Source organism: Pseudophryne corroboree, chromosome 7 (genome assembly GCF_028390025.1).
Source record: "Pseudophryne corroboree isolate aPseCor3 chromosome 7, aPseCor3.hap2, whole genome shotgun sequence".
NCBI classification, from domain to species: domain Eukaryota; kingdom Metazoa; phylum Chordata; class Amphibia; order Anura; family Myobatrachidae; genus Pseudophryne; species Pseudophryne corroboree.
The window spans coordinates 57,091,916-57,118,216 of record NC_086450.1 but is presented as its reverse complement, the minus strand read 5'-3'; the positions used below and the strand labels follow the sequence as shown (position 1 = coordinate 57,118,216).

The window sequence follows — 26,301 nt, the reverse complement described above, 5'->3', positions numbered from 1 at the left end:
AGGGACATAGGGAGAAAATGGACATATACAGAAAAACTTGGTTAACGTTTGGCAAGCAAACAAACTTCCGGGCCAAGAATTTAAAATAACAATTAAAATTATTCTAAACATAGCAACTGGTCCGGGTCAATGCTCCATATGATTTCCCGACATCGGCATCTGGGGAAAAGCTACACTATATGGTCTGGTAGAGCTAGTCTAAGATATGTGACAGTAGGCATAGGAAATAATGAGAAGTATTCTTATTTAAGTTAAACATCAATAGGCATAAAAATTGTGATAATCAAATATGGATAGCATGGTAGACTCAAAATAAGAATCGATTTTGGTGATGGCTTTACATTTAAATGATATGTAGGATTCTACAATGAATCTAGGATTATAGAGGAAACTGATCGACATATTGAGGATTATCACAAGGTTTAATGCAGGATTAAACTTTTCTAATTTAATTTAAGTGAATTAAACAAGATCAAATGGAGGGGGGGAACCTTAATGTTACAAAATTATGAGGAGGACCTGAAGATCAAGTGTCAGGAGTAGGGGCGGCATCTGCGATGTCATCGTGTGTTTCTGTAAGCCCCTCTTGAAGGTAGGACGCTGCGTCTTCTGGTGTGGAGAAATCCAGGTGTTTGTCTCCATCGTAGAGTCGGAGTTTCGCTGGGTAGAGTAAGGAGAACTTACGCTTGGCGGATACTAGCTTTGAACAAATTGGGTTAAAGGCTTTCCTAGCTCTTGATAATTCGGCAGAAAAGTCTTGAAAAATAAGTAGACGGTTGTTTTCCCATTGTAGGGAACGAATCTTTCTAGACGCAGTCCATATGGCAACTTTGTGAAGGTAATTGAGGCATCTGAATAGGGTAACCCTAGGTCGGCCTTCAGCAGAGCGAGGCAGAGGACCCACACGGTGTACACGCTCAACCACTAGGTCTCTGCAGGAGTCAGCAATACCAAGGAGGGTAGGAAGTGTCACCTGGACAAAATGAGAAAGATCCTCTCCTTTAACAGATTCCGGAAGGCCTACCAGCCTTATATTATTTCTTCTGGACCTGTTTTCTGCGTCGTCTAGCTTCATCCACAATTGGTAGTTTTCTTTTTCAAGACGTTTGACACAGCCCTGGACATCGGCCATATCATGACATAGACCACCGATTCTATTTTCGTTAACAGAGACTTTATGCGAGAGATGTTGCAGTTGTAGAGAAATATCTGAGACTGCTTTAGACAACAGTGGAGATACAGCCTGGGTGATGGCTTCTGTCAGATCCGCATATGTGATAGGTGAGTCAGAGGATCTGCTGGATGGGATGTTACGTGAAGGGGATTGCGATGCAATTAATTTTTTGGGGGCTGGAGATGAAGTAGTAATGCCAGGAGCCATAGTGGAATTAGCTCTTCTTTTCTCTTGTCTGACTGGGAGGGAGGAGGGTGATGCGGAGGCTGCAGGATTGGGAGAAAGAAAACGGTCCATTGACAGAAGAAGGAGGGGAAAGTTCAGCAAGTATTTTTCCCCTGCAATATATAAGGAAGCTGAATGGCGTATGGAGAAGACTGTTTGTAAAAGCTGATATGGGAACAGCAGAAATTGCTCTTAAATCAAGGGTTAAGCTAGAGGATGCTCTGAAAGGGAGTGGATTGTTATGTGGATCGTGCTGTGCTTCACCCGCTGTGGTGATTTGTGAAAGGCTGAAAAATAATAATAATAACAGCTTACAGCCGAGGGACTCCTGAGTGTGGAGCTCTGACTTTGCAGTTGGTAGCTCTATGAGTGCAGCTAATATGGCTAGTGAATAGGCTAGGTGAGCCCTGCAGCATTAAGGAGAAGCAGCGTAGTGAGAGTCTCCGTGGCGTGGTTGTTATGATCTCGAGGCGTCTAGAAGCAATGCTCGCCCTCGGTGTGTCCTGCCGGCGATGTTTCACGGGGGTGAGCAGAGCGCTACAGATCGTGGCGTTCGGTCTGGAGCTCCGAGGGTGTCACTGCAGCGGCGTGCTGGCTGGCGGGGGGGCCCCGTAGCGGGAGTGCGGCTTGTCGGAGCAGTCAGAAGATACAAGGCGGCTAGGAGCTGTGCCCGTCCTTAATGTGTCCTGCCGGAGGTAGATCACGCGGGTGAACGGAGCGCTACAGATTGTGGCGCTCGGTCTGAAGCTCCGAGAGAGTCACTGCAGCGGATTGCTGGCTGGCGGGGGAGACCCGTAACGGAAGTGCGGCTTGTCGGGGCAGTCAGAAGTCACGAGGCGGGTAGGAGCAGTGCCCGTCCTTGATGTGTTCTGCCGGAGGTGGGTCACGAGGGTGAACGAAGCTCTGCGGATCGTGGTGCTCGGTCTGGAGCTCCGAGAGGGTCACTGCAGCGGCGTGCCGCCTGGCGGGGGAAGTCCCGTAGATGGAGTGCGGCTTGTCTGGGCTGACAGATGTCAGCGGGAACGTGCGGGAAGGATCCGCCGAGGTGGTGGGGAGGATATCGGCTCTTGGAGACTGATAAATCAGTCGTTATAGCGATGCCGGGTCGGGAATCTCTGGAGCTCAGCTATATTGCGTCTTTACAGCATGAGGCCGGAACCGCCGTCTGTCGACCTTTTGACTATCTTTTGACTTTTTTACCTTTTGTCTATGTCGACCTTGTGACCCTGTCGACTTTGTGACCCTAAATTGTGTTTATATGTCATCCCCAGGTTCAGTTATATGGTGAGGAACAGCATTTTCTTCTGTTTGTCCGCGTATTTTATGATTGGAACTTCCAATCATAAAATACGCCGACAAACAGAAGCAAATGCTGTTCCTCACCATATAACTGAACCTGAGGATGACATATAAACACAATTTAGTTAATTTAATATTTTTTTCTTAATTTGACAATAACAAAAGTTTGGCCTAGGGGTGCTGTGAAAAAAAGTCTGCTACTCTAGTACGCCGTGATTAAAAAAGTTTGTGAACCACTGTATCAAGATGTGACTCTATTGCCATCTATTGGTTAAAGTTAAAGTTTTAACTGTTTTTGTCCTATTTGAGACAATTCACAACAATGTCATGAGGCAGAGATATTGGATTTAAAATCTAATGCTACAGTAGTTGTGACATTGTCAGAGCAAACCTTTGTGCGTGTACTGTAGCTGTGCAAATATTTTGTTCTCACCAATTGTGTTCACTAAACCTTTTAAGTTTGTGTATCCATTGTCATCTCTCTGTCCATCATGGATATTCTCTAAAACTAAGAGCTGGTTGTTACAGTTTAGTGCAATGCGACTTTAGACAGAAAATATCTGATACTCAGATACACAAATACAACTTAAACAACCTTAAAGTACACATAGAAAAATACAATCTATAATTTATCTTGTCACATGCAAGAATAGCAACCGCCTCTGTACTACTTACACACTGGGATAGGACTCAGGTGAACTGTGTGTGTGTGTGTGTGTGTATGTGTGTGTGTGTGTGTGTGTGTGTGTGTGTATGTTTGTGTGTGCGTCTATCTCTCTAGACCTGAATGCTCTCATTAGATAACAGGTTACACAGGATCTAGATACTCAGGTGGGGAGGAGGAGAAGCTGGGATCCCTGGGTCACATATAGCTCTCTCCCTTCTCCTATCTCTCCTCTGGCCTGGAAGCTCCCTCGGTAGCTTATGAAACCTGATACTCCTGTGTCTCTGCCTGCAATGCATACTGTCCTACTCAAATGCTGTCTGCCTGGATCTGCTGCTGGACAAAAGGGAGAGCTAGTGATGTCAGTTTGCTCCAGCTGGGGGACCCCAGGCAGTGGGGGTCCCGAGGTACAGAATCCACTGCGTCCCCCTCTAAATCTGACTTTGATCTGACTGTACTAAAATTAACCATTTGTGACTTTTCTTTACAGGATTTCCCCAGCTGAGAAGATGCCTTTGGAAGATGCCTCTGTGGATCTGATTAATGCAGATCTTGCTGTTCATTGGTTCCCTGCAGATCAATTCATTTTAGAAGTAAATCGTGTACTTAAGAAAAGAGGCTGTCTGGCATTGCACTCTTTTATTCCAAAGTTTGCCTTACAATATAAAAATTGTTCAGAGAAACTAACAAACATTTTTGAAGAGGTGAGACTATGCTTTGTATGTTTCATGAACATTATGTGATGCCAAAAATTGTATGCAGGTTTTTGTAGCATATATGGCAAACAAAAACGTAGAAACAGCAACTTGATACATCAGGCTCCAATTTACTGCGCAGAATAGCTTATTTGGGCATATACTGCTCAAAAACAGATGAGTACAGTAGATAAAAAGTGCAAAACATTAAGGTATTTATCATTTATAGTTGAACTCATTTACACACTGAAGACATGTAGGGAAGAAATCACGCAAAGCAAAGAGAGTGCTCACTGTACATGTATTAGAGTAAATAAACACATCTCAGGACGGTCAAAAACAGTAGTTGCAAGTCCTGGAACACCATGTGGCCATATTGGGGGGTATCCAATTATATCCAATTCATTTTAGGTGGGTGAAAATGGACGGATATCGTGATTAATGTCCGATGATTGTAGTATCAAATTAGGGTCTGTTTTCATCAGCCGAAAATGGTCCCGACATCGCGCGAAAACACATTGGCTAGGGGATAAGTCCCAGATCCCATATGTTGTCGTGTCTCCAGCAGCCACTTATCGTGGAATATGCTTTGCATTATCCGTGTTAAGTGCCGGCATCAAGGGGGGGGTTTAACCCGCCACATTGGGACTAATAGAATAGCCCCGGCGATACAATTACCTGGGTTTAACAGCCGTGGGTAATTGGATACCCCCCATTGAATATCCGGAATTCCAATTGCTGGAGAATATAACAATCTAAGGCCCAGAGTTATCAAGCCTTGGAGAGTGATAAATTGCACAGAGATAAACTACCAACCAATCAGTTCCTAACTGTCATTTTCCAAACACAGCCTGTGACATGACAGTTAGGAGCTGATTGGCTGGTACTTTATCACCGTGCAATTTATCAATCTTCAATGCTTGATAAATCTAGGCCTAAGTACCTTTAGGTTTGATGGTGTTTTTCATAGTGGAGAGTAGAAATCAGCCCTTAGAAGAGTCCAGAGAAAATCCTAGAATCAAGATCTTTTATAATCAACGAAGAATGTGTCGGGTAATGAAAAGCCATATAATAAATTTCCTTAAGCTTTGAAAGCAGTTCAAAATTCCTTACATTCAATCCCTCCCTTTTGTTTGGATGGAAGAAATGGCATTTAGATGTAGATAAACTGAGCTGTAATACAAGACAAGTTGAGCCACTGGAGACCATCAGAAAATTCAGGGTATGTGAGTTAAAGTGATAACGGGATTAGAGATGTGCGCTAACCCCCGTGTATTGGTTTTGGTGTTGGATCTGTATCGCCTTCGTGTTTTGGATCTATAGTTGGTTTTGCCAAAACAACTCTTGCGTGTTTTGGTTTTTGATCTTTAGTTTTTTTTAAATCATAAAAACTCCTGAAATCACCAAATTTGGGCCTGTTTTTGTTCCTACAGTATTATTAACCTCAGTAAAATTTATTTACAGTCATTTCCAGTCAATTTTGACCACCTCACAGCTCACAATATTGTTCACCAACACACCTGGCTGGCTAAACTAAGCAACAGAGCGGTGGCACAAACACACGGCAGTTATTTCTGATTTAGGGTGACATTTACTAAGCAGTGATATAAGCGGAGAAGTGAGCCAGTGGAGAAGTTGCCCATGGCAACCAATCAGCACTGAAGTAACATCTATAATTTGCATACTATAAAATGATACAGAGCTGCTGATTGGTTGATGGGGCAACTTCTCAATTGGCTCACTTCTCTGCTCTTATCACTGCTTAGTAAATGTCCCCCTAAATATGTTTTACAAATTATTAATGTATTAGCAATAGCCAATCGAACCAACTCTCAAGTACAGGTCGGGTATCCGTTACCTGAATACCCAAAAACTGAAATATTCTGAAAACCGGAATATTTCAGCCCTGTAGTGATGTCATGACACGGCCGGCATCACTGGAGCCGGCGGCCAATCACAGACAGGTGGGGGAGTGGCTTTGTAGCCATACCCTTACCATCACTGCTACCTGGACCCGCCCCGGACACACTGCAGACCCCTGGCACCCCATTGCCAATGTGCCAGTCCCGTCGTGGACCTCCGAGACCCCCACCGATGCTCCGGACCCAATGCAAATCCCTGGCAACCATCTGGATAACAGGTATTCTGTTATCTGGAAAAAACCCATATCCGGAATGCTCCTTGTCCCTCTCCACCAGTGGCATATCTGTAATGGGTGCAATGTGTGCGGTGCACACGGGCCCCTGAGTCCAGGGGAGGCCCACACTGCACACACTGCACCCATTTCTCCTATACTTACCTTTCCGGCGTCCATCGCTGACCGTGTATGGGCCCCCTCCTTTCCCGTATACGTCACCGCTGCTTCTAGCACACTGACCACTAGAGACTCTGGCACAGTGCCAGAATCTACAGCGCATGCGCAAGACTCTGAAAAAATGGCGCAGCAGCCATTTTTCGGAGTCCTGCGCATGCACTGTAGACTCTGGCACTGTGCCAGAGTTTCCAGCGCTCAGTGCGCTAGCAGCAGCGGTGATGGCTATGGGAGAGGAGGGGGCCCACACACAGAGTCTGCACTCGGGTCCCTTCCTTTCTAGAGATGCCCCTGCTCCCCACCCCCATTTTTCCAACAGGGACATAAGGCGCATGCCTCATGGAGAAGGGGAATGACAAAACTGATCCCAGAGAAAGCCTATGCTATGATGCCCCTTCCCCACATATAAATACACACACACACACACACACACACACACACACACACACACACACACATATACACACACATATACACACACACACACACACACACACACACACACACACATATACACACACACATTTATAGAAAACTGCAAGAAAATGGATTTTCACATTCATGTAGTCAGCCTGAGAGCTTGTCGCCATTCAGCCACAATACCCTTCATAAAATAACACATTTCAATATGCTGCCATACTCAGGACTCAACCCACAACCTGCTGCATCAAGTCCATGAATGCTGTATAGGTATTAGCGACACAATGGGTATAGGCAGGCAGGGTTGCAACTAGGGGAGGGCCCCGGGTGCAGGATTTGAGGGGGCACCAACGAGTTACAGTGGAGCAGGATTTTTTGTTTTGTTTTTACCGTCAGCGCTGTGCTGCTCCAGTGAGAGAGCAGATGGCCTCCGGGGCAGTGTCTCTGACCCACCTGTCTGCCCGCAGCTGGCTCCGATTCTGTGCTGGTAAGCTCCAGTACCTGGCTACTGTCTTAAACTCTGTTCTTTGCCATACAATGCTGGGACTAGCTATAGAAGCAAGCTATAGAAGTGAGCTGTTGGTGCTGTGTTTTTCAGCAGGCTATGATCCCGGCTGCCTGCCCAGCACCAACCAATAAAAAGTTGCCGTCTACACACCTTTGAGAGGACATCTGCCCCAGGCTTTTGCTTGTTAACAGGTGCAGTCACTGATGTTACAGAAATCAAAGGCTCACTTTGGGCCTAATTCAGACCTAATCACTGCTATGCGTTTTCGCACAGCAGGCGATCAGGTCTGAACTGCACATGCACAGGCACTGCAGTGCGCCGGCACATGCCAGAGATGTGATTGGCATCTCAGCCCAGAGATCGCCTCTGCCTGTCAATCAGTGTTTGCTGGGCGGGAGGGGGCGGGATGGTGGCGTTGGGCTGCCATTTTGGGGGGTGGTCCGGGACTCAGGCTTGCTTGGATCATGTGGAGAGCGACGGGTAGCTCCCTGCCAGCGTGCAGGAGCTGCACTGGTAGGGAGCTACTCTTCAGGTACAAAATCATTGCTGCCGTGCGATCCTGTACCTGTGCAGGAGGGGGGGGGGGGAGAGTCAGACATGCAGGGCGGACTAGACCTGTGCTGGGCATCCCCCCGCATGTCTGTGAAAGTGATCGTAGATATGCTAAATTTAGCACATCTACGATGACGTCTGAATTACCCCCTTTGTTAGCTATCCACTTGACATTGGAAACTATGAGCCTGGACAACGTCCTCTCACCGAGTATCACTACAGCGGCTTTGTGGTTTGTTTAAAGTAGAGATGTGCACCGGAAATTTTTCGGGTTTTGTGTTTTGGTTTTGGATTCGGTTCCGCGGCCGTGTTTTGGATTCGGACGCGTTTTGGCAAAACCTCCCTGAAAATTTTTTGTCGGATTCGGGTGTGTTTTGGATTCGGGTGGTTTTTTTTTCAAAAACCCCTCAAAAACAGCTTAAATCATAGAATTTGGGGGTAATTTTGATCCTATAGTATTATTTACCTCAATAACCACAATTTCCACTTACTTCCAGTCTATTCTGAACACCTCACACCTCACAATACTATTATTAGTCCTAAAATTTGCACCGAGGTCGCTGGATGACTAAGCTAAGCGACCCAAGAGGGCGGCACAAACACCTGGCCCATCTAGGAGTGGCTCTGCAGTGTCAGACAGGATGGCACTTCAAAAAATTGGACCCAAACAGCACATGATGCAAAGAAAAGAGGAAAAGAGGTGCACTGTGGTCGCTGGACGGCTAAGCTAAGTGACACAAACACCTCAATATCACAGGAATTATTTGTTCTAATCAATGGTATTATTGGTCCAAATCACTGGAAGAAAATGACAAAATCACAGGAATTATTCGTTCTACTCAATGGTATTATTGGTCCAAATCACTGGAAGAAAATGACAAAATCACTGGAATTATTCATTCTAATCAATGGTATTATTGGTACAAATCACTGGAAGAAAATGACAAAATCACTGGAATTATTCGTAAACATTTGTAGAAAGTCGCTGCTTTCTGATTACAGAAATGCTCAGATATTCCTGCGAATCCACAATCCCTTCCCAGAGGAAAAAGAAATTGAGAAACCGTTGTTTTAGAACGTTTGTTCTCTTTTCCTTAAAAAAGGAACAAACCACTTTCCAAGAAGACTGACGTTTTTGGGATTATGGAGACATAATGTTTTTGAATATAAATCCTAAAGCAGGTGGCGTACTAGAGCAAAAGAGTGCAAGAGACCAGCCATGCAGTTTCTGAAATATTATGACAAAATATTACTGTATTTCATAAGCACTCATTCCTAACTCTGCTAAATATTGTTTGGTATACTGTATCTGGCTTCCATGAGGTAGTTGTCCATTATTTCAGCTTCCATTGACCTTTTTGAAAGCGGTAGAAGTTATCGATTCTTTTTTTTTTTTTTTTCCCTATTTTTTAATTTTCTCCTGCATAGCCCAGTAAAATGTTGCAATGTTAAGTATTGACTTGTGCCTTCTGGGGGTCCACTTCTTCACCAAACCCAGCCAAATCTCATCCTAACCCTCTGTTCCACGTTCTCTAGTATGTACCCCATCTGTGTCACCCATGTGTGTCTATCCCTCCCCTTTAGATTGTAAGATCTCACGAGCAGGGCCCTCTTCCCTCATTTGCTTATCCTTTGTCCTACTTTAATAATCTTCACCTGTACCACATCCAGCAGTCTTCTGCCACCTGATACTTATTCCAGTGTCATCTGCTGATGTAACTATGTGTATTTACCCTGTACTTATCCTATACTGTCATCAACTGTAAGTTGCTGTTTTCCTGTTTAATTATTTATGTACTCTGTAATTGGGCGCTGCAGAACCCTTGTGGTGCCATATAAATAAAGGATAATAATAATAATAATATAGGGTGTATAATCCCCAGGTGTATCTCACACATCACACAGTACAGTATATAGGATGTATAATCCCCAGGTGTATCTCACACATCGCTCAGTACAGATTACAGGATGTATAAGCACCAGGTGTATAACACACATCGCACAGTACAGTATACATACTGCTCACAAAAATGCAGCACAGATATGGAATGGATACTTGCAGTGACACAGAGCTGCAAGATACAGCAATGGCCTACTGTACTGTACAACTATATACTGTTGGTCACCAAAATGCTGCACTGTAATACTATATATACTGCTCACAAAAATGCAGCACAGATATGGATATGCAGCACAGATATGGAATGGATACTTGCAGTGACACAGAGCTGCAAGATACAGCAATGGCCTACTGTACTGTACAACTATATACTGTTGGTCACCAAAATGCTGCACTGTAATACTATATATACTGCTCACAAAAATGCAGCACAGATATGGAATGGATACTTGCAGTGACACAGAGCTTCAAGATACAGCAATGGCCTACTGTACTGTACTATATATGTATACTGCTGGTCACCAAAATGCTGCACTGTCCTACTATATACTGCTCACAATAATGCAGCATAGATATGGAATGGATACTTGCAGTGACACAGAGCTGCAAGATACAGCAATGGCCTACTGTACAACTATATACTGTTGGTCACCAAAATGCTGCACTGTAATACTATATATACTGCTCACAAAAATGCAGCACATATATGGAATAGATACTTGCAGTGACACAGAGCTGCAAGATACAGCAATGGCCTACTCTACTGTACTACTATTATACTGGTGGTCCCCAGTCCCCACAAAAAAGCACACTGAGCACAGATATTTGCAGCACAGTGAGCACAGATATGGAGCGTTTTCAGGCAGAGAATGTAGATATTTTCAGCACACTGAGCAAAGATATTTGCAGCACACTGAGCACAGATATTTGCAGCACACTGAGCACAGATTACGGAGCTTTTCAGGGAGAGAATGCAGCCACGTCCTCTCTGTTCCATCTCCAATGCACGAGTGAAAATGGCGGCGACGCGCGGCTCTTTATATAGAATACGAATCTCGCGAGAATCCGACAGCGGGATGATGACGTTCGGGTTAACCGAGCAAGGCGGGAAGATCCGAGGCTGCCTCGGAACCGTGTAAAATAGGTGAAGTTTGGGGGGGTTCGGAACTCGGAGAACCGAACCCGCTCATCTCTAGTTTAAAGACAGACTTTACTATTGACACTGTGCTCCCAGTTAGCAGTATCAACCTCCACTTTGCCTCCCAGATGGGGGGATGTGGTGTAGCATATAAGGGGATGTAGTTTAGTGATGTAGTGTAGCATATAGGGTATGTAGTGCAGTGTATAGGGGCATGTAGGGTAGTGATGTAATTCAGCATGTAGGGGATGTATTATAGTGATGTAGTGCAGTGGATAGGGGAATGTAGGGTAGTGATGTAATTCAGCATGTAGGGGATGTATTATAGTGATGTAGTGCAGTGGATAGGGGAATGTAGTGCAGTGTATAGGGGCATGTAGGGTAGTGATGTAATTCAGCATGTAGGGGATGTATTATAGTGATGTAGTGCTTTGGATAGGGGAATGTAGGGTAGTGATGTAATTCAGCATGTAGGGGATGTATTATAGTGATGTAGGCAAGTGGATAGGGGCATGTAGTGCAGTGTATAGGGGCATGTAAGGTAGTGATGTAGTTCAGCATGTAGGGGATGTATTATAGTGATGTAGTGCAGTGGATAGGGGAATGTAGTGCAGTGTATAGTAGGGGCATGTAGGGTAGTGATGTAGTTCAGCATGTAGGGGATGTATTATAGTGATGTAGTGCAGTGGATAGGGGCATGTAGTGCAGTGTATAGGGGCATGTAGGGTAGTGATGTAGTTCAGCATGTAGGGGATGTATTATAGTGATGTAGTGCAGTGGATAGGGGAATGTAGTGCAGTATATAGGGGCATGTAGGGTAGTGATGTAGTTCAGCATGTAGGGGATGTATTATAGTGATGTAGTGCAGTGGATAGGGGAATGTAGTGCAGTGTATAGGGGCATGTAGGGTAGTGATGTAGTTCAGCATGTAGGGGATGTAATATAGTTATGTAGTGCAGTGGATAGGGGAATGTAGTGCAGTGGATAGGGGCATGTAGGGTAGTGATGTAATTCAGCATGTAGGGGATGTATTATAGTGATGTAGTGCAGTGGATAGGGGCATGTAGTGCAGTGTATAGGGGCATGTAGGGTAGTGATGTAGTTCAGCATGTAGGGGATGTATTATAGTGATGTAGTGCAGTGGATATGGGAATGTAGTGCAGTGTATAGGGGCATGAAGGGTAGTGATGTAGTTCAGTGGATAGGGGAATGTAGTGCAGTGTAAAGGGGCATGTAGGGTAGTGATGTAGTTCAGCATGTATGGGATGTATTATAGTGATGTAGTGCAGTGGATAGGGGCATGTAGTGCAGTGTATAGGGGCATGTAGGGTAGTGATGTAGTTCAGCATGTAGGGGATGTATTATAGTGATGTAGTGCAGTGGATAGGGGAATGTAGTGCAGTGTATAGGGGCATGTAGGGTAGTGATGTAGTTCAGCATGTAGGGGATGTATTATAGTGATGTAGTGCAGTGGATAGGGGAATGTAGTGCAGTGTATAGGGACATGTAGGGTAGTGATGTAGTTCAGCATGTAGGGGATGTATTATAGTGATGTAGTGCAGTGGATAGGGGAATGTAGTGCAGTGTATAGGGGCATGTAGGGTAGTGATGTAGTTCAGCATGTAGGGGATGTATTATAGTGATGTAGTGCAGTGGATAGGGGAATGTAGTGCAGTGTATAGGGACATGTAGGGTAGTGATGTAGTTCAGCATGTAGGGGATGTATTATAGTGATGTAGTGCAGTGGATAGGGGAATGTAGTGCAGTGAATAGGGGCATGTAGGGTAGTGATGTAGTTCAGCATGTAGGGGATGTAATATAGTTATGTAGTGCAGTGGATAGGGGAATGTAGTGAAGTGGATAGGGGCATGTAGGGTAGTGATGTAATTCAGCATGTAGGGGATGTATTATAGTGATGTAGTGCAGTGGATAGGGGAATGTAGTGCAGTGTATAGGGGCATGTAGGGTAGTGATGTAGTTCAGTATGTAGGGGATGTATTATAGTGATGTAGTGCAGTGGATAGGGGAATGTAGTGCAGTGTATAGGGGCATGTAGGGTAGTGATGTAGTTCAGCATGTAGGGGATGTATTATAGTGATGTAGTGCAGTGGATAGGGGCATGTAGTGCAGTGTATAGGGGCATGTAGGGTAGTGATGTAGTTCAGCATGTAGGGGATGTATTATAGTGATGTAGTGCAGTGGATAGGGGAATGTAGTGCAGTGTATAGGGGCATGTAGGGTAGTGATGTAGTTCAGCATGTAGGGGATGTATTATAGTGATGTAGTGCAGTGGATAGGGGAATGTAGTGCAGTGTATAGGGGCATGTAGGGTAGTGATGTAGTTCAGCATGTAGGGGATGTATTATAGTGATGTAGTGCAGTGGATAGGGGAATGTAGTGCAGTGTATAGGGGCATGTAGGGTAGTGATGTAGTTCAGCATGTAGGGGATGTAATATAGTTATGTAGTGCAGTGGATAGGGGATTGTAGTGCAGTGGATAGGGGCATGTAGGGTAGTGATGTAGTTCAGCATGTAGGGGATGTAATATAGTTATGTAGTGCAGTGGATAGGGGAATGTAGTGCAGTGTATAGGGGCATGTAGGGTAGTGATGTAATTCAGCATGTAGGGGATGTATTATAGTGATGTAGTGCAGTGGATAGGGGAATGTAGTGCAGTGTATAGGGGCATGTAGGGTAGTGATGTAGTGCAGTGGATAGGGGAATGTAGTGCAGTGTATAGGGGCATGTAGGGTAGTGATGTAGTGCAGTGGATAGGGGAATGTAGTGCAGTGTATAGGGGCATGTAGGGTAGTGATGTAGTTCAGCATGTAGGGGATGTATTATAGTGATGTAGTGCAGTGGATAGGGGAATGTAGTGCAGTGTATAGGGGCATGTAGGGTAATGATGTAGTGCAGTGGATAGGGGAATGTAGTGCAGTGTATAGGGGCATGTAGGGTAGTGATGTAGTTCAGTGGATAGGGGAATGTAGTGCAGTGTATAGGGGCATATAGGGTAGTGATGTAGTTCAGCATGTAGGGGATGTAATATAGTTATGTAGTGCAGTGTATAGGGGCATGTAGGGTAGTGATGTAATTCAGCATGTAGGGGATGTATTATAGTGGTGTAGTGCAGTGGATAGGGGAATGTAGTGCAGTGTATAGGGGCATGTAGGGTAGTGATGTAGTTCAGCATGTAGGGGATGTATTATAGTGATGTAGTGCAGTGGATAGGGGAATGTAGTGCAGTGTATAGGGGCATGTAGGGTAGTGATGTAGTGCAGTGGATAGGGGAATGTAGTGCAGTGTATAGGGGCATGTAGGGTAGTGATGTAGTTCAGTGGATAGGGGAATGTAGTGCAGTGTATAGGGGCATGTAGGGTAGTGATGTAGTTCAGCATGTAGGGGATGTATTATAGTGATGTAGTGCAGTGGATAGGGGAATGTAGTGCAGTGTATAGGGGCATGTAGGGTAGTGATGTAGTGCAGTGGATAGGGGAATGTAGTGCAGTGTATGGGGGCATGTAGGGTAGTGATGTAGTTCAGTGGATAGGGGAATGTAGTGCAGTGTATAGGGGCATATAGGGTAGTGATGTAGTTCAGCATGTAGGGGATGTAATATAGTTATGTAGTGCAGTGTATAGGGGCATGTAGGGTAGTGATGTAATTCAGCATGTAGGGGATGTATTATAGTGATGTAGTGCAGTGGATAGGGGCATGTAGTGCAGTGTATAGGGGCATGTAGGGTAGTGATGTAGTTCAGCATGTAGGGGATGTATTATAGTGATGTAGTGCAGTGGATAGGGGAATGTAGTGCAGTGTATAGGGGCATGTAGGGTAGTGATGTAGTTCAGCATGTAGGGGATGTATTATAGTGATGTAGTGCAGTGGATTGGGGAATGTAGTGCAGTGTATAGGGGCATGTAGGGTAGTGATGTAGTTCAGCATGTAGGGGATGTATTATAGTGATGTAGTGCAGTGGATAGGGGAATGTAGTGCAGTGTATAGGGGCATGTAGGGTAGTGATGTAGTTCAGCATGTAGGGGATGTAATATAGTTATGTAGTGCAGTGGATAGGGGAATGTAGTGCAGTGGATAGGGGCATGTAGGGTAGTGATGTAGTTCAGCATGTAGGGGATGTAATATAGTTATGTAGTGCAGTGGATAGGGGAATGTAGTGCAGTGTATAGGGGCATGTAGGGTAGTGATGTAATTCTGCATGTAGGGGATGTATTATAGTGATGTAGTGCAGTGGATAGGGGCATGTAGTGCAGTGTATAGGGGCATGTAGGGTAGTGATGTAGTTCAGCATGTAGGGAATGTATTATAGTGATGTAGTGCAGTGGATAGGGGAATGTAGTGCAGTGTATAGGGGCATGTAGGGTAGTGATGTAGTGCAGTGGATAGGGGAATGTAGTGCAGTGTATAGGGGCATGTAGGGTAGTGATGTAGTTCAGTGGATAGGGGAATGTAGTGCAGTGTATAGGGGCATGTAGGGTAGTGATGTAGTTCAGCATGTAGGGGATGTATTATAGTGATGTAGTGCAGTGGATAGGGGAATGTAGTGCAGTGTATAGGGGCATGTAGGGTAGTGATGTAGTGCAGTGGATAGGGGAATGTAGTGCAGTGTATAGGGGCATGTAGGGTAGTGATGTAGTTCAGTGGATAGGGGAATGTAGTGCAGTGTATAGGGGCATATAGGGTAGTGATGTAGTTCAGCATGTAGGGGATGTAATATAGTTATGTAGTGCAGTGTATAGGGGCATGTAGGGTAGTGATGTAATTCAGCATGTAGGGGATGTATTATAGTGGTGTAGTGCAGTGGATAGGGGAATGTAGTGCAGTGTATAGGGGCATGTAGGGTAGTGATGTAGTTCAGCATGTAGGGGATGTATTATAGTGATGTAGTGCAGTGGATAGGGGAATGTAGTGCAGTGTATAGGGGCATGTAGGGTAGTGATGTAGTGCAGTGGATAGGGGAATGTAGTGCAGTGTATAGGGGCATGTAGGGTAGTGATGTAGTTCAGTGGATAGGGGAATGTAGTGCAGTGTATAGGGGCATGTAGGGTAGTGATGTAGTTCAGCATGTAGGGGATGTATTATAGTGATGTAGTGCAGTGGATAGGGGAATGTAGTGCAGTGTATAGGGGCATGTAGGGTAGTGATGTAGTGCAGTGGATAGGGGAATGTAGTGCAGTGTATAGGGGCATGTAGGGTAGTGATGTAGTTCAGTGGATAGGGGAATGTAGTGCAGTGTATAGGGGCATATAGGGTAGTGATGTAGTTCAGCATGTAGGGGATGTAATATAGTTATGTAGTGCAGTGTATAGGGGCATGTAGGGTAGTGATGTAATTCAGCATGTAGGGGATGTATTATAGTGATGTAGTGCAGTGGATAGGGGAATGTAGTGCAGTGTATAGGGGCATGTAGGGTAGTGATGTAGTTCAGCATGTAGGGGATGTATTATAGTGATGTAGTGCAGTGGATAGGGGAATGTAGTGCAGTGTATAGGGGCATGTAGGGTAGTGATGTAGTGCAGTGGATAGGGGAATGTAGTGCAGTGTATAGGGGCATGTAGGGTAGTGATGTAGTTCAGTGGATAGGGGAATGTAGTGCAGTGTATAGGGGCATGTAGGGTAGTGATGTAGTTCAGCATGTAGGGGATGTAATATAGTAATGTAGTGCAGTGTATAGGGGCATGTAGGGTAGTGATGTAGTGCAGCATGTAGGGGATGTAATATAGTTATGTAGTGCAGTGGATAGGGGAATGTAGTGCAGTGTATAGGGGCATGTAGGGTAGTGATGTAATTCAGCGTGTAGGGGATGTATTATAGTGATGTAGTGCAGTGGATAGGGGAATGTAGTGCAGTGATTTTGTGTTATGATATAGGGCCTAATTCCGACCTGATCGGTGCTGTGCGTTTTCGCACGTCAGGTGATCAGGTCTGAAATGCACCGGCGCATGCCAGACAGCTGACGGCCATCTCAGCCCTGCAATCGCCTCTGCCTGATTGACAGGCAGAGGCGGTCGCTGGGCAAGTGGGGGGCGGGCCGGCCGCATTTGGCCGCCACTTATGGGGGCGCGGTACGGGCAATGCAGGCGTGCCCGGATCATTGGGGGGAAGTCCGCGGCAGCTGTGTAACGTCACATGCAGCCGCTGCGACCCTCACAGTGATGAGTAGTTCCCTGGCAGCGCACAGGAGCTGTGCTGGTGGCGAGCTACTCTGCAAGTACAAAAGCATCGCCGCTGTGTACTTGTGCGGTGGGGTAGGGCCTGACATGTGTGGCGGACTAGCCCTGTGCTGGGTGTCCTCCCGCATGTCAGGAAAGCTGATCGTAGATGTGCTAAATTTAGCACATCTATGATCAAATCTGAATTACGCCCATAGTGCAGTGATATAGTGCAATATATGGGGACACACATGGGGGCATGTAGTGGAACATGTTGCTGGGGGGGGCATGTGGCACTTAGGGTATTTAAGGGCACATAAGGGGATACTGTCCAATAGTATCCCCCTTTTTACATTTTTTTTTTGATAATCTGATTATATTAGTCTGACATGGTTTGTATTTTGTGTTGTTTTTTTTTGTAATTTTTTTATATATTTTTTTGTTGGGGGGGGCAAAGTACTGCCTTGCCCGGGTGATGAAAAATAAGAATTTACTTACCGATAATTCTATTTCTCGGAGTCCGTAGTGGATGCTGGGGTTCCTGAAAGGACCATGGGGGAATAGCGGCTCCGCAGGAGACAGGGCACAAAAAGTAAAGCTTTAGGATCAGGTGGTGTGCACTGGCTCCTCCCCCTATGACCCTCCTCCAAGCCTCAGTTAGGATACTGTGCCCGGACGAGCGTACACAATAAGGAAGGATTTTGAATCCCGGGTAAGACTCATACCAGCCACACCAATCACACTGTACAACCTGTGATCTGAACCCAGTTAACAGTATGATAACAGCGGAGCCTCTGAAAAGATGGCTCACAACAATAATAACCCGATTTTTGTAACTATGTACAAGTATTGCAGATAATCCGCACTTGGGATGGGCGCCCAGCATCCACTACGGACTCCGAGAAATAGAATTATCGTTAAGTAAATTCTTATTTTCTCTATCGTCCTAGTGGATGCTGGGGTTCCTGAAAGGACCATGGGGATAATACCAAAGCTCCCAAACGGGCGGGAGAGTGCGGATGACTCTGCAGCACCGAATGAGAGAACTCCAGGTCCTCCTTAGCCAGGGTATCAAATTTGTAGGATTTTACCAACGTGTTTGCCCCTGACTAAATAGCCGCTCGGCAAAGTTGTAAAGCCGAGACCCCTCGGGCAGTCGCCCAAGATAAGCCCACCTTCCTTGTGGAATGGGCATTTACATATTTTGGCTGTGGCAGGCCTGCCACAGAATGTGCAAGCTGAATTGTATTACACATCCAACTAGCAATAGTCTGCTTAGAATCAAGAGCACCCAGTTTGTTGGGTGCATACAGGATAACAGCAAGTCAGTTTTCCTGACTCCAGCCGTCCTGGAACCTATATTTACAGGGCCCTGACAACATCTAGCAACCTGGAGTCCTCCAAGTCCCTAGTAGGCGCAAGGCACCAAAATAAGCTGGTTCAGGTGAAACACTGACACCACCTTAGGGAGAGAACTGGGGACGAGTCCGCAGCTCTGCCCTGTCCAAATGGACAACCAGATATGGGCTTTTTTGAGAAAAAAACCACCAATTTGACACTCGCCTGGTCCAGGCCAGGGCCAAGAGCATGGTCACTTTTCATGTGAGATGCTTCAAATCCACAGATTTGACTGGTTTTAAACCAATGTGATTTGAGGAATCCCAGAACTACGTTGAGATCCCACAGTGTCACTGGAGGCACAAAAGGGGGTTGTATATGCAATACTCCCTTGACAAACTTCTGGACTTCAGGAACTGAAGCCACTTCTTTCTGGAAGAAAATCGACAGGGCCGAAATTTGAACCTTAATGGACCCCAATTTGAGGCCCATAGACACTCCTGTTTGCAGGAAATGCAGGAATCGACCGAGTTGAAATTTCTTCATGGGGCCTTTCTGGCCTCACACCACGCAACATATTTTTGCCACATGTGGTGATAATGTTGTGCGGTCACCTCCTTTCTGGCTTTGACCAGGGTAGGAATGACCTCTTCCGGAATGCCTTTTTCCCTTAGGATCCGGCGTTCCACCGCCATGCCGTCAAACGCAGCTGCGGTAAGTCTTGGAACAGACATGGTACTTGCTGAAACAAGTCCCTTCTTAGCGGCAGAGGCCATAAGTCCTCTGTGAGCATCTCTTGAAGTTCCGGGTACCAAGTCCTTCTTGGCCAATCCGGAGCCATGAGTATAGTTCTTACTCCTCTACGTCTTATAAGTCTCAGTACCTTAGGTATGAGAAGCAGAGGATGGAACACATACACCGACTGGTACATCCATGGTGTTACCAGAACGTCCACAGCTATTGCCTGAGGGTCTCTTAACCTGGCGCAATACCTGTCCCGTTTTTTGTTCAGACGGGACGCCATCATGTCCACCTTTGGTATTTCCCAACGGTTTACAATCATGTGGAAAACTTCCCGATGAAGTTTCCACTCTGCCGGGTGGAGGTCGTGCCTGCTGAGGAAGTCTGCTTCCCAGTTTCCATTCCCGGAATGAAACACTGCTGACAGTGCTATCACATGATTTTCCGCCCAGCGAAAAGTCCTTGCAGTTTTTGCCATTGCCCTCCTGCTTCTTGTGCCGCCCTGTCTATTTACGTGGGCGACTGCCGTGATGTTTTTCCCACTGGATCAATACCGGCTGACCTTGAAGCAGAGGTCTTGCTAAGCTTAGAGTATTATAAATTTACCCTTAGCTCCAGTATATTTATGTGGAGAAAAGTCTCCAGACTTGATCACACTCCCTGGAAATTTTTTCCTTGTGTGACTGCTCCTTGGATATAGGGTTATCCGCTGATGCATCTGAAGATGCGATCCGGACCATTTGTCCAGCAGATCCCACTGAAAAATTATTGCGTGAAATCTGCCGAATGGAATTGCTTCGTAGGAAGTCACCATCTTTACCAGGACCCTTGTGCAATGATGCACTGATTTTAGGAGGTTCCTGACTAGCTCGGATAACTCCCTGGCTTTCTCTTCCGGGAGAAACACCTTTTTCTGGACTGTGTCCAGAATCATCCCTAGGCACAGCAGACTTGTCGTCGGGATCAGCTGCGATTTTGGAATATTTAGAATCCACCCGTGCTGTTGTAGCAGTATCCGAGATAGTGCTACTCCGACCTCCAACTGTTCCCTGGACTTTGCCCTTATCAGGAGATCGTCCAAGTAAGGGATAATTAAGACGCCTTTTCTTCGAAGAAGAATCATCATTTCGGCCATTACCTTGGTAAAGACCCGGGGTGCCGTGGACAATCCAAACGGCAGCGTCTGAAACTGATATTGACAGTTCTGTACCACGAACCTGAGGTACCCTTAGTGAGAAGGGCAAATTTTGGACATGGAGGTAAGCATCCCTGATGTCTCGGGACACTATATAGTCCCCTTCTTCCTGGTTCGTTATCACTGCTCTGAGTGACTCCATCTTGATTTGAACCTTTGTAAGTGTTCAAATTTTTTTAGATTTAGAATAGGTCTCACCTAGCCTTCTGGCTTCAGTACCACAATATAATGTGGAATAATACCCCTTTTCTTGTTGTAGGAGGGGTAATTTGATTATCACCTGCTGGGAATACAGCTTGTGAATTGTTTCCCATACTGCCTCCTTGTCGAAGGGAGACCTTGGTAAACCAGACTTCAGGAGCCTGCGAAGGGGAAACGTCTCGACATTCCAATCTGTACCCCTGGGATACTACATGTAGGATCCAGGGGTCCTGTACGGTCCCAGCGTCATGCTGAGAGCTTGGCAGAAGCGGTGGAACGCTTCTGTTCCTGGGAATGGGCTGCCTGCTGCAGTCTTCTTCCCTTTCCTCTATCCCTGGGCAGATATGACTCTTATAGGGACGAAAGGACTGAGGCTGAAAAGACGGTGTCTTTTTCTGCAGAGATGTGACTTAGGGTAAAAACGGTGGATTTTCCAGCAGTTGCCGTGGCCACCAGGTCCGATGGACCGACCCCAAATAACTCCTCTTCCTTTTTACGGCAATACACCTTTGTGCCGTTTGGAATCTGCATCACCTGACCACTGTCGTGTCCATAAACATCTTCTGGCAGATATGGACATCGCACTTACTCTTGATGCCAGAGTGCAAATATCCCTCTGTGCATCTCGCATATATAGAAAATGCATCCTTTAAATGCTCTATAGTCAATAAAATACTGTCCCTGTCAAGGGTATCAATATTTTTAGTCAGGGACTCCGACCAAGCCACCCCAGCTCTGCACATCCAGGCTGAGGCGATCGCTGGTCGCAGTATAACACCAGTATGTGTGTATATACTTTTTATGATATTTTCCAGCCTCCTGTCAGCTGGCTCCTTGAGGACGGCCCTATCTATAGACGGTACCGCCACTTGTTTTGATAAGCGTGTGAGCGCCTTATCCACCCTAAGGGGTGTTTCCCAACGCGCCCTAACTTCTGGCGGGAAAGGGTATACCGCCCATAATTTTCTATCGGGGGGAACCCACGCATCATCACACACTTCATTTAATTTATCTGATTCAGGAAAAACTACGGTAGTTTTTTCACATCCCACATAATACCCTCTTTTGTGGTACTTGTAGTATCTGAAATATGTAACACCTCCTTCATTGCCCTTAACGTGTGGCCCTAATAAGGAATACGTTTGTTTATTCACCGTCGACACTGGATTCAGTGTCCGTGTCTGTGTCTGTGTCGACCGACTAAAGTAAACGGGCGTTTTAAAACCCCTGACGGTGTTTCTGAGACGTCTGGACCGGTACTAATTGTTTGTCGGCCGTCTCATGTCGTCAACCGACCTTGCAGCGTGTTGACATTATCACGTAATTCCCTAAATAAGCCATCCATTCCGGTGTCGACTCCCTAGAGAGTGACATCACCATTACAGGCAATTGCTCCGCCTCCTCACCAACATCGTCCTCATACATGTCGACACACACGTACCGACACACAGCACACACACAGGGAATGCTCTGATAGAGGACAGGACCCACTAGCCCTTTGGAGAGACAGAGGGAGAGTTTGCCAGCACACACCAAAAACGCTATAATTATATAGGGACAACCTTATATAAGTGTTTTCCCTTATAGCATCTTTTATATATTTCTAACGCCAAATTAGTGCCCCCCCTCTCTGTTTTAACCCTGTTTCTGTAGTGCAGTGCAGGGGAGAGCCTGGGAGCCTTCCCTCCAGCCTTTCTGTGAGGGAAAATGGCGCTGTGTGCTGAGGAGAATAGGCCCCGCCCCCTTTTCGGCGGGCTTCTTCTCCCGTTTTTCTGAGACCTGGCAGGGGTTAAATACATCCATATAGCCCCCAGGGGCTATATGTGAGGTATTTTTAGCCAAAAAAGGTTTTCATTTGCCTCCCAGGGCGCCCCCCTCCCAGCGCCCTGCACCCTCAGTGACTGCCGTGTGAAGTGTGCTGAGAGGAAAATGGCGCACAGCTGCAGTGCTGTGCGCTACCTTAAGAAGACTGAGGAGTCTTCTGCCGCCGATTCTGGACCTTCTTCTTGTTTCAGCATCTGCAAGGGGGCCGGCGGCGAGGCTCCGGTGACCATCCAGGCTGTACCTGTGATCGTCCCTCTGGAGCTAATGTCCAGTAGCCAAGAAGCCAATCCATCCTGCACGCAGGTGAGTTCACTTCTTCTCCCCTAAGTCCCTCGTTGCAGTGATCCTGTTGCCAGCAGGACTCACTGTAAAATAAAAAACCTAAGCTAAACTTTTCTAAGCAGCTCTTTAGGAGAGCCACCTAGATTGCACCCTTCTCGGCCGGGCACAACAATCTAACTGAGGCTTGGAGGAGGGTCATAGGGGGAGGAGCCAGTGCACACCACCTGATCCTAAAGCTTTACTTTTTGTGCCCTGTCTCCTGCGGAGCCGCTATTCCCCCATGGTCCTTTCAGGAACCCCAGCATCCACTAGGACGATAGAGAAATACTAGTTTCGGCCCTGGGGCAGGAGACAGGGGTGGTCAGGCGATGCTGGGCTTCAAAAAGGGGGGAAGCTGCAACTGAAAGTAATTAGATAATTCATTCCTGACAAGTGCTGCCAACAGCACCCCCTACCTTGTAGTGCTATGTGCAGAGCACGCTCCGCACACACCTAGTTAGGGCCCTGCCTTTAAGGACAAATAACAATTAAGTATCGGAACAGTCCATTTGGGATAGGGGAACAAGAAAGTTAAATGCTCCTCAGGCAAAAGATTACCAAAACCCTGAGTGTTCCGGATTATCAATCCCCGGTACTAAATCTGCATTTGTCACCTTTTCTATTAACATATCTTTACCCATTACCTCTCTTTTCCTTGCTTGATTCCCGCCCTTGTGTGTTACCCAATTCCCCCCAATACCTCCTTCGCACCCATAACCTCTGACTGCCCTTATCTTTCTCCCCTTTTTTTTCTCTGCCACCCAATACCCTCAATAAACTGGGCTATTACCCTGCAGAAAGGAGGAAACCTCATTACCCGTAAACTGGGTTTAAGACTCTGTGGTCACAGCTATATTCACTTTCCCACTGATACTCCTCTAGATCGTGGATTCACTGTTTACTGTGGTGGGGAATATAAGCCATTGTTCCTTCTGTGGATTTTGTCATATATTCAGTTTCTGCCTTAAATCTCTGTAAGTTCTCCCAGTTTATCAAGCATCAACACTATATAACTCCTGAGTTATACCTACTAATATTGGCCCTCATTCCGAGTTGTTCACTCGCTAGCTGCTTTTAGCAGCATTGCACACGCTAAGCCGCCGCCTACTGGGAGTGTTTCTTAGCATAGCAGAATTGCGAACGAAAGATTAGCAGAATTGCGAATAGAAAATTCTTAGCAGTTTCTGAGTAGCTCGAGACTTACTCCTACACTGCGATCAGTTCAGTCAGTTTCGTTCCTGGTTTGACGTCACAAACACACCCAGCGTTCGCCCAGACACTCCCCCGTTTCTTCAGACACTCCCGCGTTTTTCCCAGAAACGCCAGCGTTTTTTCGCACCCTCCCAAAAAACGGTCACTTTCCGCCCAGAAACACCCACTTCCTGTCAATTACACTACGATCACCAGAACGATGAAAAATCCTCGTTAGACCGTGAGTAAAATACCAAACTTTTGTGCTAATTTACTTGGCGCAGGCGCACTGCGAACATTGCGCATGCGCAGTTTGCGACTAATCGCTCCGTAGCGAAAAAAAAATAACGAGCGAACAACTCGGAATGAGGGCCATTACGCAATACTGTTTATTGGTGTTTCAACACTACCACCTTGTGGTTGTTCACATTTATTATTTTGTATTTAGTACTACAAATAGTCATATTGTATTTTTCAGTGCCTTCAACTTTACAAGTGAATACATTACTACTAGAGATGAGCGCCTGAAATTTTTCGGGTTTTGTGTTTTGGTTTTGGGTTCGGTTCCGCGGCCGTGTTTTGGGTTCGAACGCGTTTTGGCAAAACCTCACCGAATTTTTTTTGTCGGATTCGGGTGTGTTTTGGATTTGGGTGTTTTTTTCAAAAAACACTAAAAAACAGCTTAAATCATAGAATTTGGGGGTCATTTTGATCCCAAAGTATTATTAACCTCAAAAACCATAATTTACACTCATTTTCAGTCTATTCTGAATACCTCACACCTCACAATATTATTTTTAGTCCTAAAATTTGCACCGATGTCGCTGTGTGAGTAAGATAAGCGACCCTAGTGGCCGACACAAACACCGGGCCCATCTAGGAGTGGCACTGCAGTGTCACGCAGGATGTCCCTTCCAAAAAACCCTCCCCAAACAGCACATGACGCAAAGAAAAAAAGAGGCGCAATGAGGTAGCTGTGTGAGTAAGATTAGCGACCCTAGTGGCCGACACAAACACCGGGCCCATCTAGGAGTGGCACTGCAGTGTCACGCAGGATGGCCCTTCCAAAAAACCCTCCCCAAACAGCACATGACGCAAAGAAAAAAAGAGGCGCAATGAGGTAGCTGTGTGAGTAAGATTAGCGACCCTAGTGGCCGACACAAACACCGGGCCCATCTAGGAGTGGCACTGCAGTGTCACGCAGGATGGCCCTTCCAAAAAACCCTCCCCAAACAGCACATGACGCAAAGAAAAAAAGAGGCGCATTGAGGTAGCTGACTGTGTGAGTAAGATTAGCGACCCTAGTGGCCGACACAAACACCGGGCCCATTTAGGAGTGGCACTGCAGTGTCACGCAGGATGTCCCTTCCAAAAAACCCTCCCCAATCAGCACATGATGCAAAGAAAAAGAAAAGAAAAAAGAGGTGCAAGATGGAATTGTCCTTGGGCCCTCCCACCCACCCTTATGTTGTATAAACAAAACAGGACATGCACACTTTAACCAACCCATCATTTCAGTGACAGGGTCTGCCACACGACTGTGACTGATATGACGGGTTGGTTTGGACCCCCCCCCAAAAAAGAAGCAATTAATCTCTCCTTGCACAAACTGGCTCTACAGAGGCAAGATGTCCACCTCATCATCACCCTCCGATATATCACCGTGTACATCCCCCTCCTCACAGATTATCAATTCGTCCCCACTGGAATCCACCATCTCAGCTCCCTGTGTACTTTGTGGAGGCAATTGCTGCTGGTCAATGTCTCCGCGGAGGAATTGATTATAATTCATTTTAATGAACATCATCTTCTCCACATTTTCTGGATGTAACCTCGTACGCCGATTGCTGACAAGGTGAGCGGCGGCACTAAACACTCTTTCGGAGTACACACTTGTGGGAGGGCAACTTAGGTAGAATAAAGCCAGTTTGTGCAAGGGCCTCCAAATTGCCTCTTTTTCCTGCCAGTATAAGTACGGACTGTGTGACGTGCCTACTTGGATGCGGTCACTCATATAATCCTCCACCATTCTATCAATGTTCAGAGAATCATATGCAGTGACAGTAGACGACATGTCCATAATCGTTGTCAGGTCCTTCAGTCCGGACCAGATGTCAGCATCAGCAGTCGCTCCAGACTGCCCTGCATCACCGCCAGCGGGTGGGCTCGGAATTCTGAGCCTTTTCCTCGCACCCCCAGTTGCGGGAGAATGTGAAGGAGGAGATGTTGACAGGTCGCGTTCCGCTTGACTTGACAATTTTGTCACCAGCAGGTCTTTCAACCCCAGCAGACATGTGTCTGCCGGAAAGAGAGATCCAAGGTAGGCTTTAAATCTAGGATCGAGCACGGTGGCCAAAATGTAGTGCTCTGATTTCAACAGATTGACCACCCGTGAATCCTTGTTAAGCGAATTAAGGGCTCCATCCACAAGTCC

General features: G+C 46.2%; 1 protein-coding gene across 1 annotated transcript in view; it reads left to right on the top strand.

Annotated features, from left to right (window-relative positions):
* Nucleotides 1-26,301, top strand: part of LOC134944001 (uncharacterized) — a 129,218-nt gene that overhangs the window by 29,926 nt on the left and 72,991 nt on the right. The window contains exons 3-4 of the mRNA XM_063932546.1: nucleotides 3,853-4,101; nucleotides 5,279-5,293. Coding sequence (XP_063788616.1) covers nucleotides 3,853-4,101; nucleotides 5,279-5,293 — 264 coding nt within the window. The remainder of the gene's footprint in view (nucleotides 1-3,852; nucleotides 4,102-5,278; nucleotides 5,294-26,301) is intronic.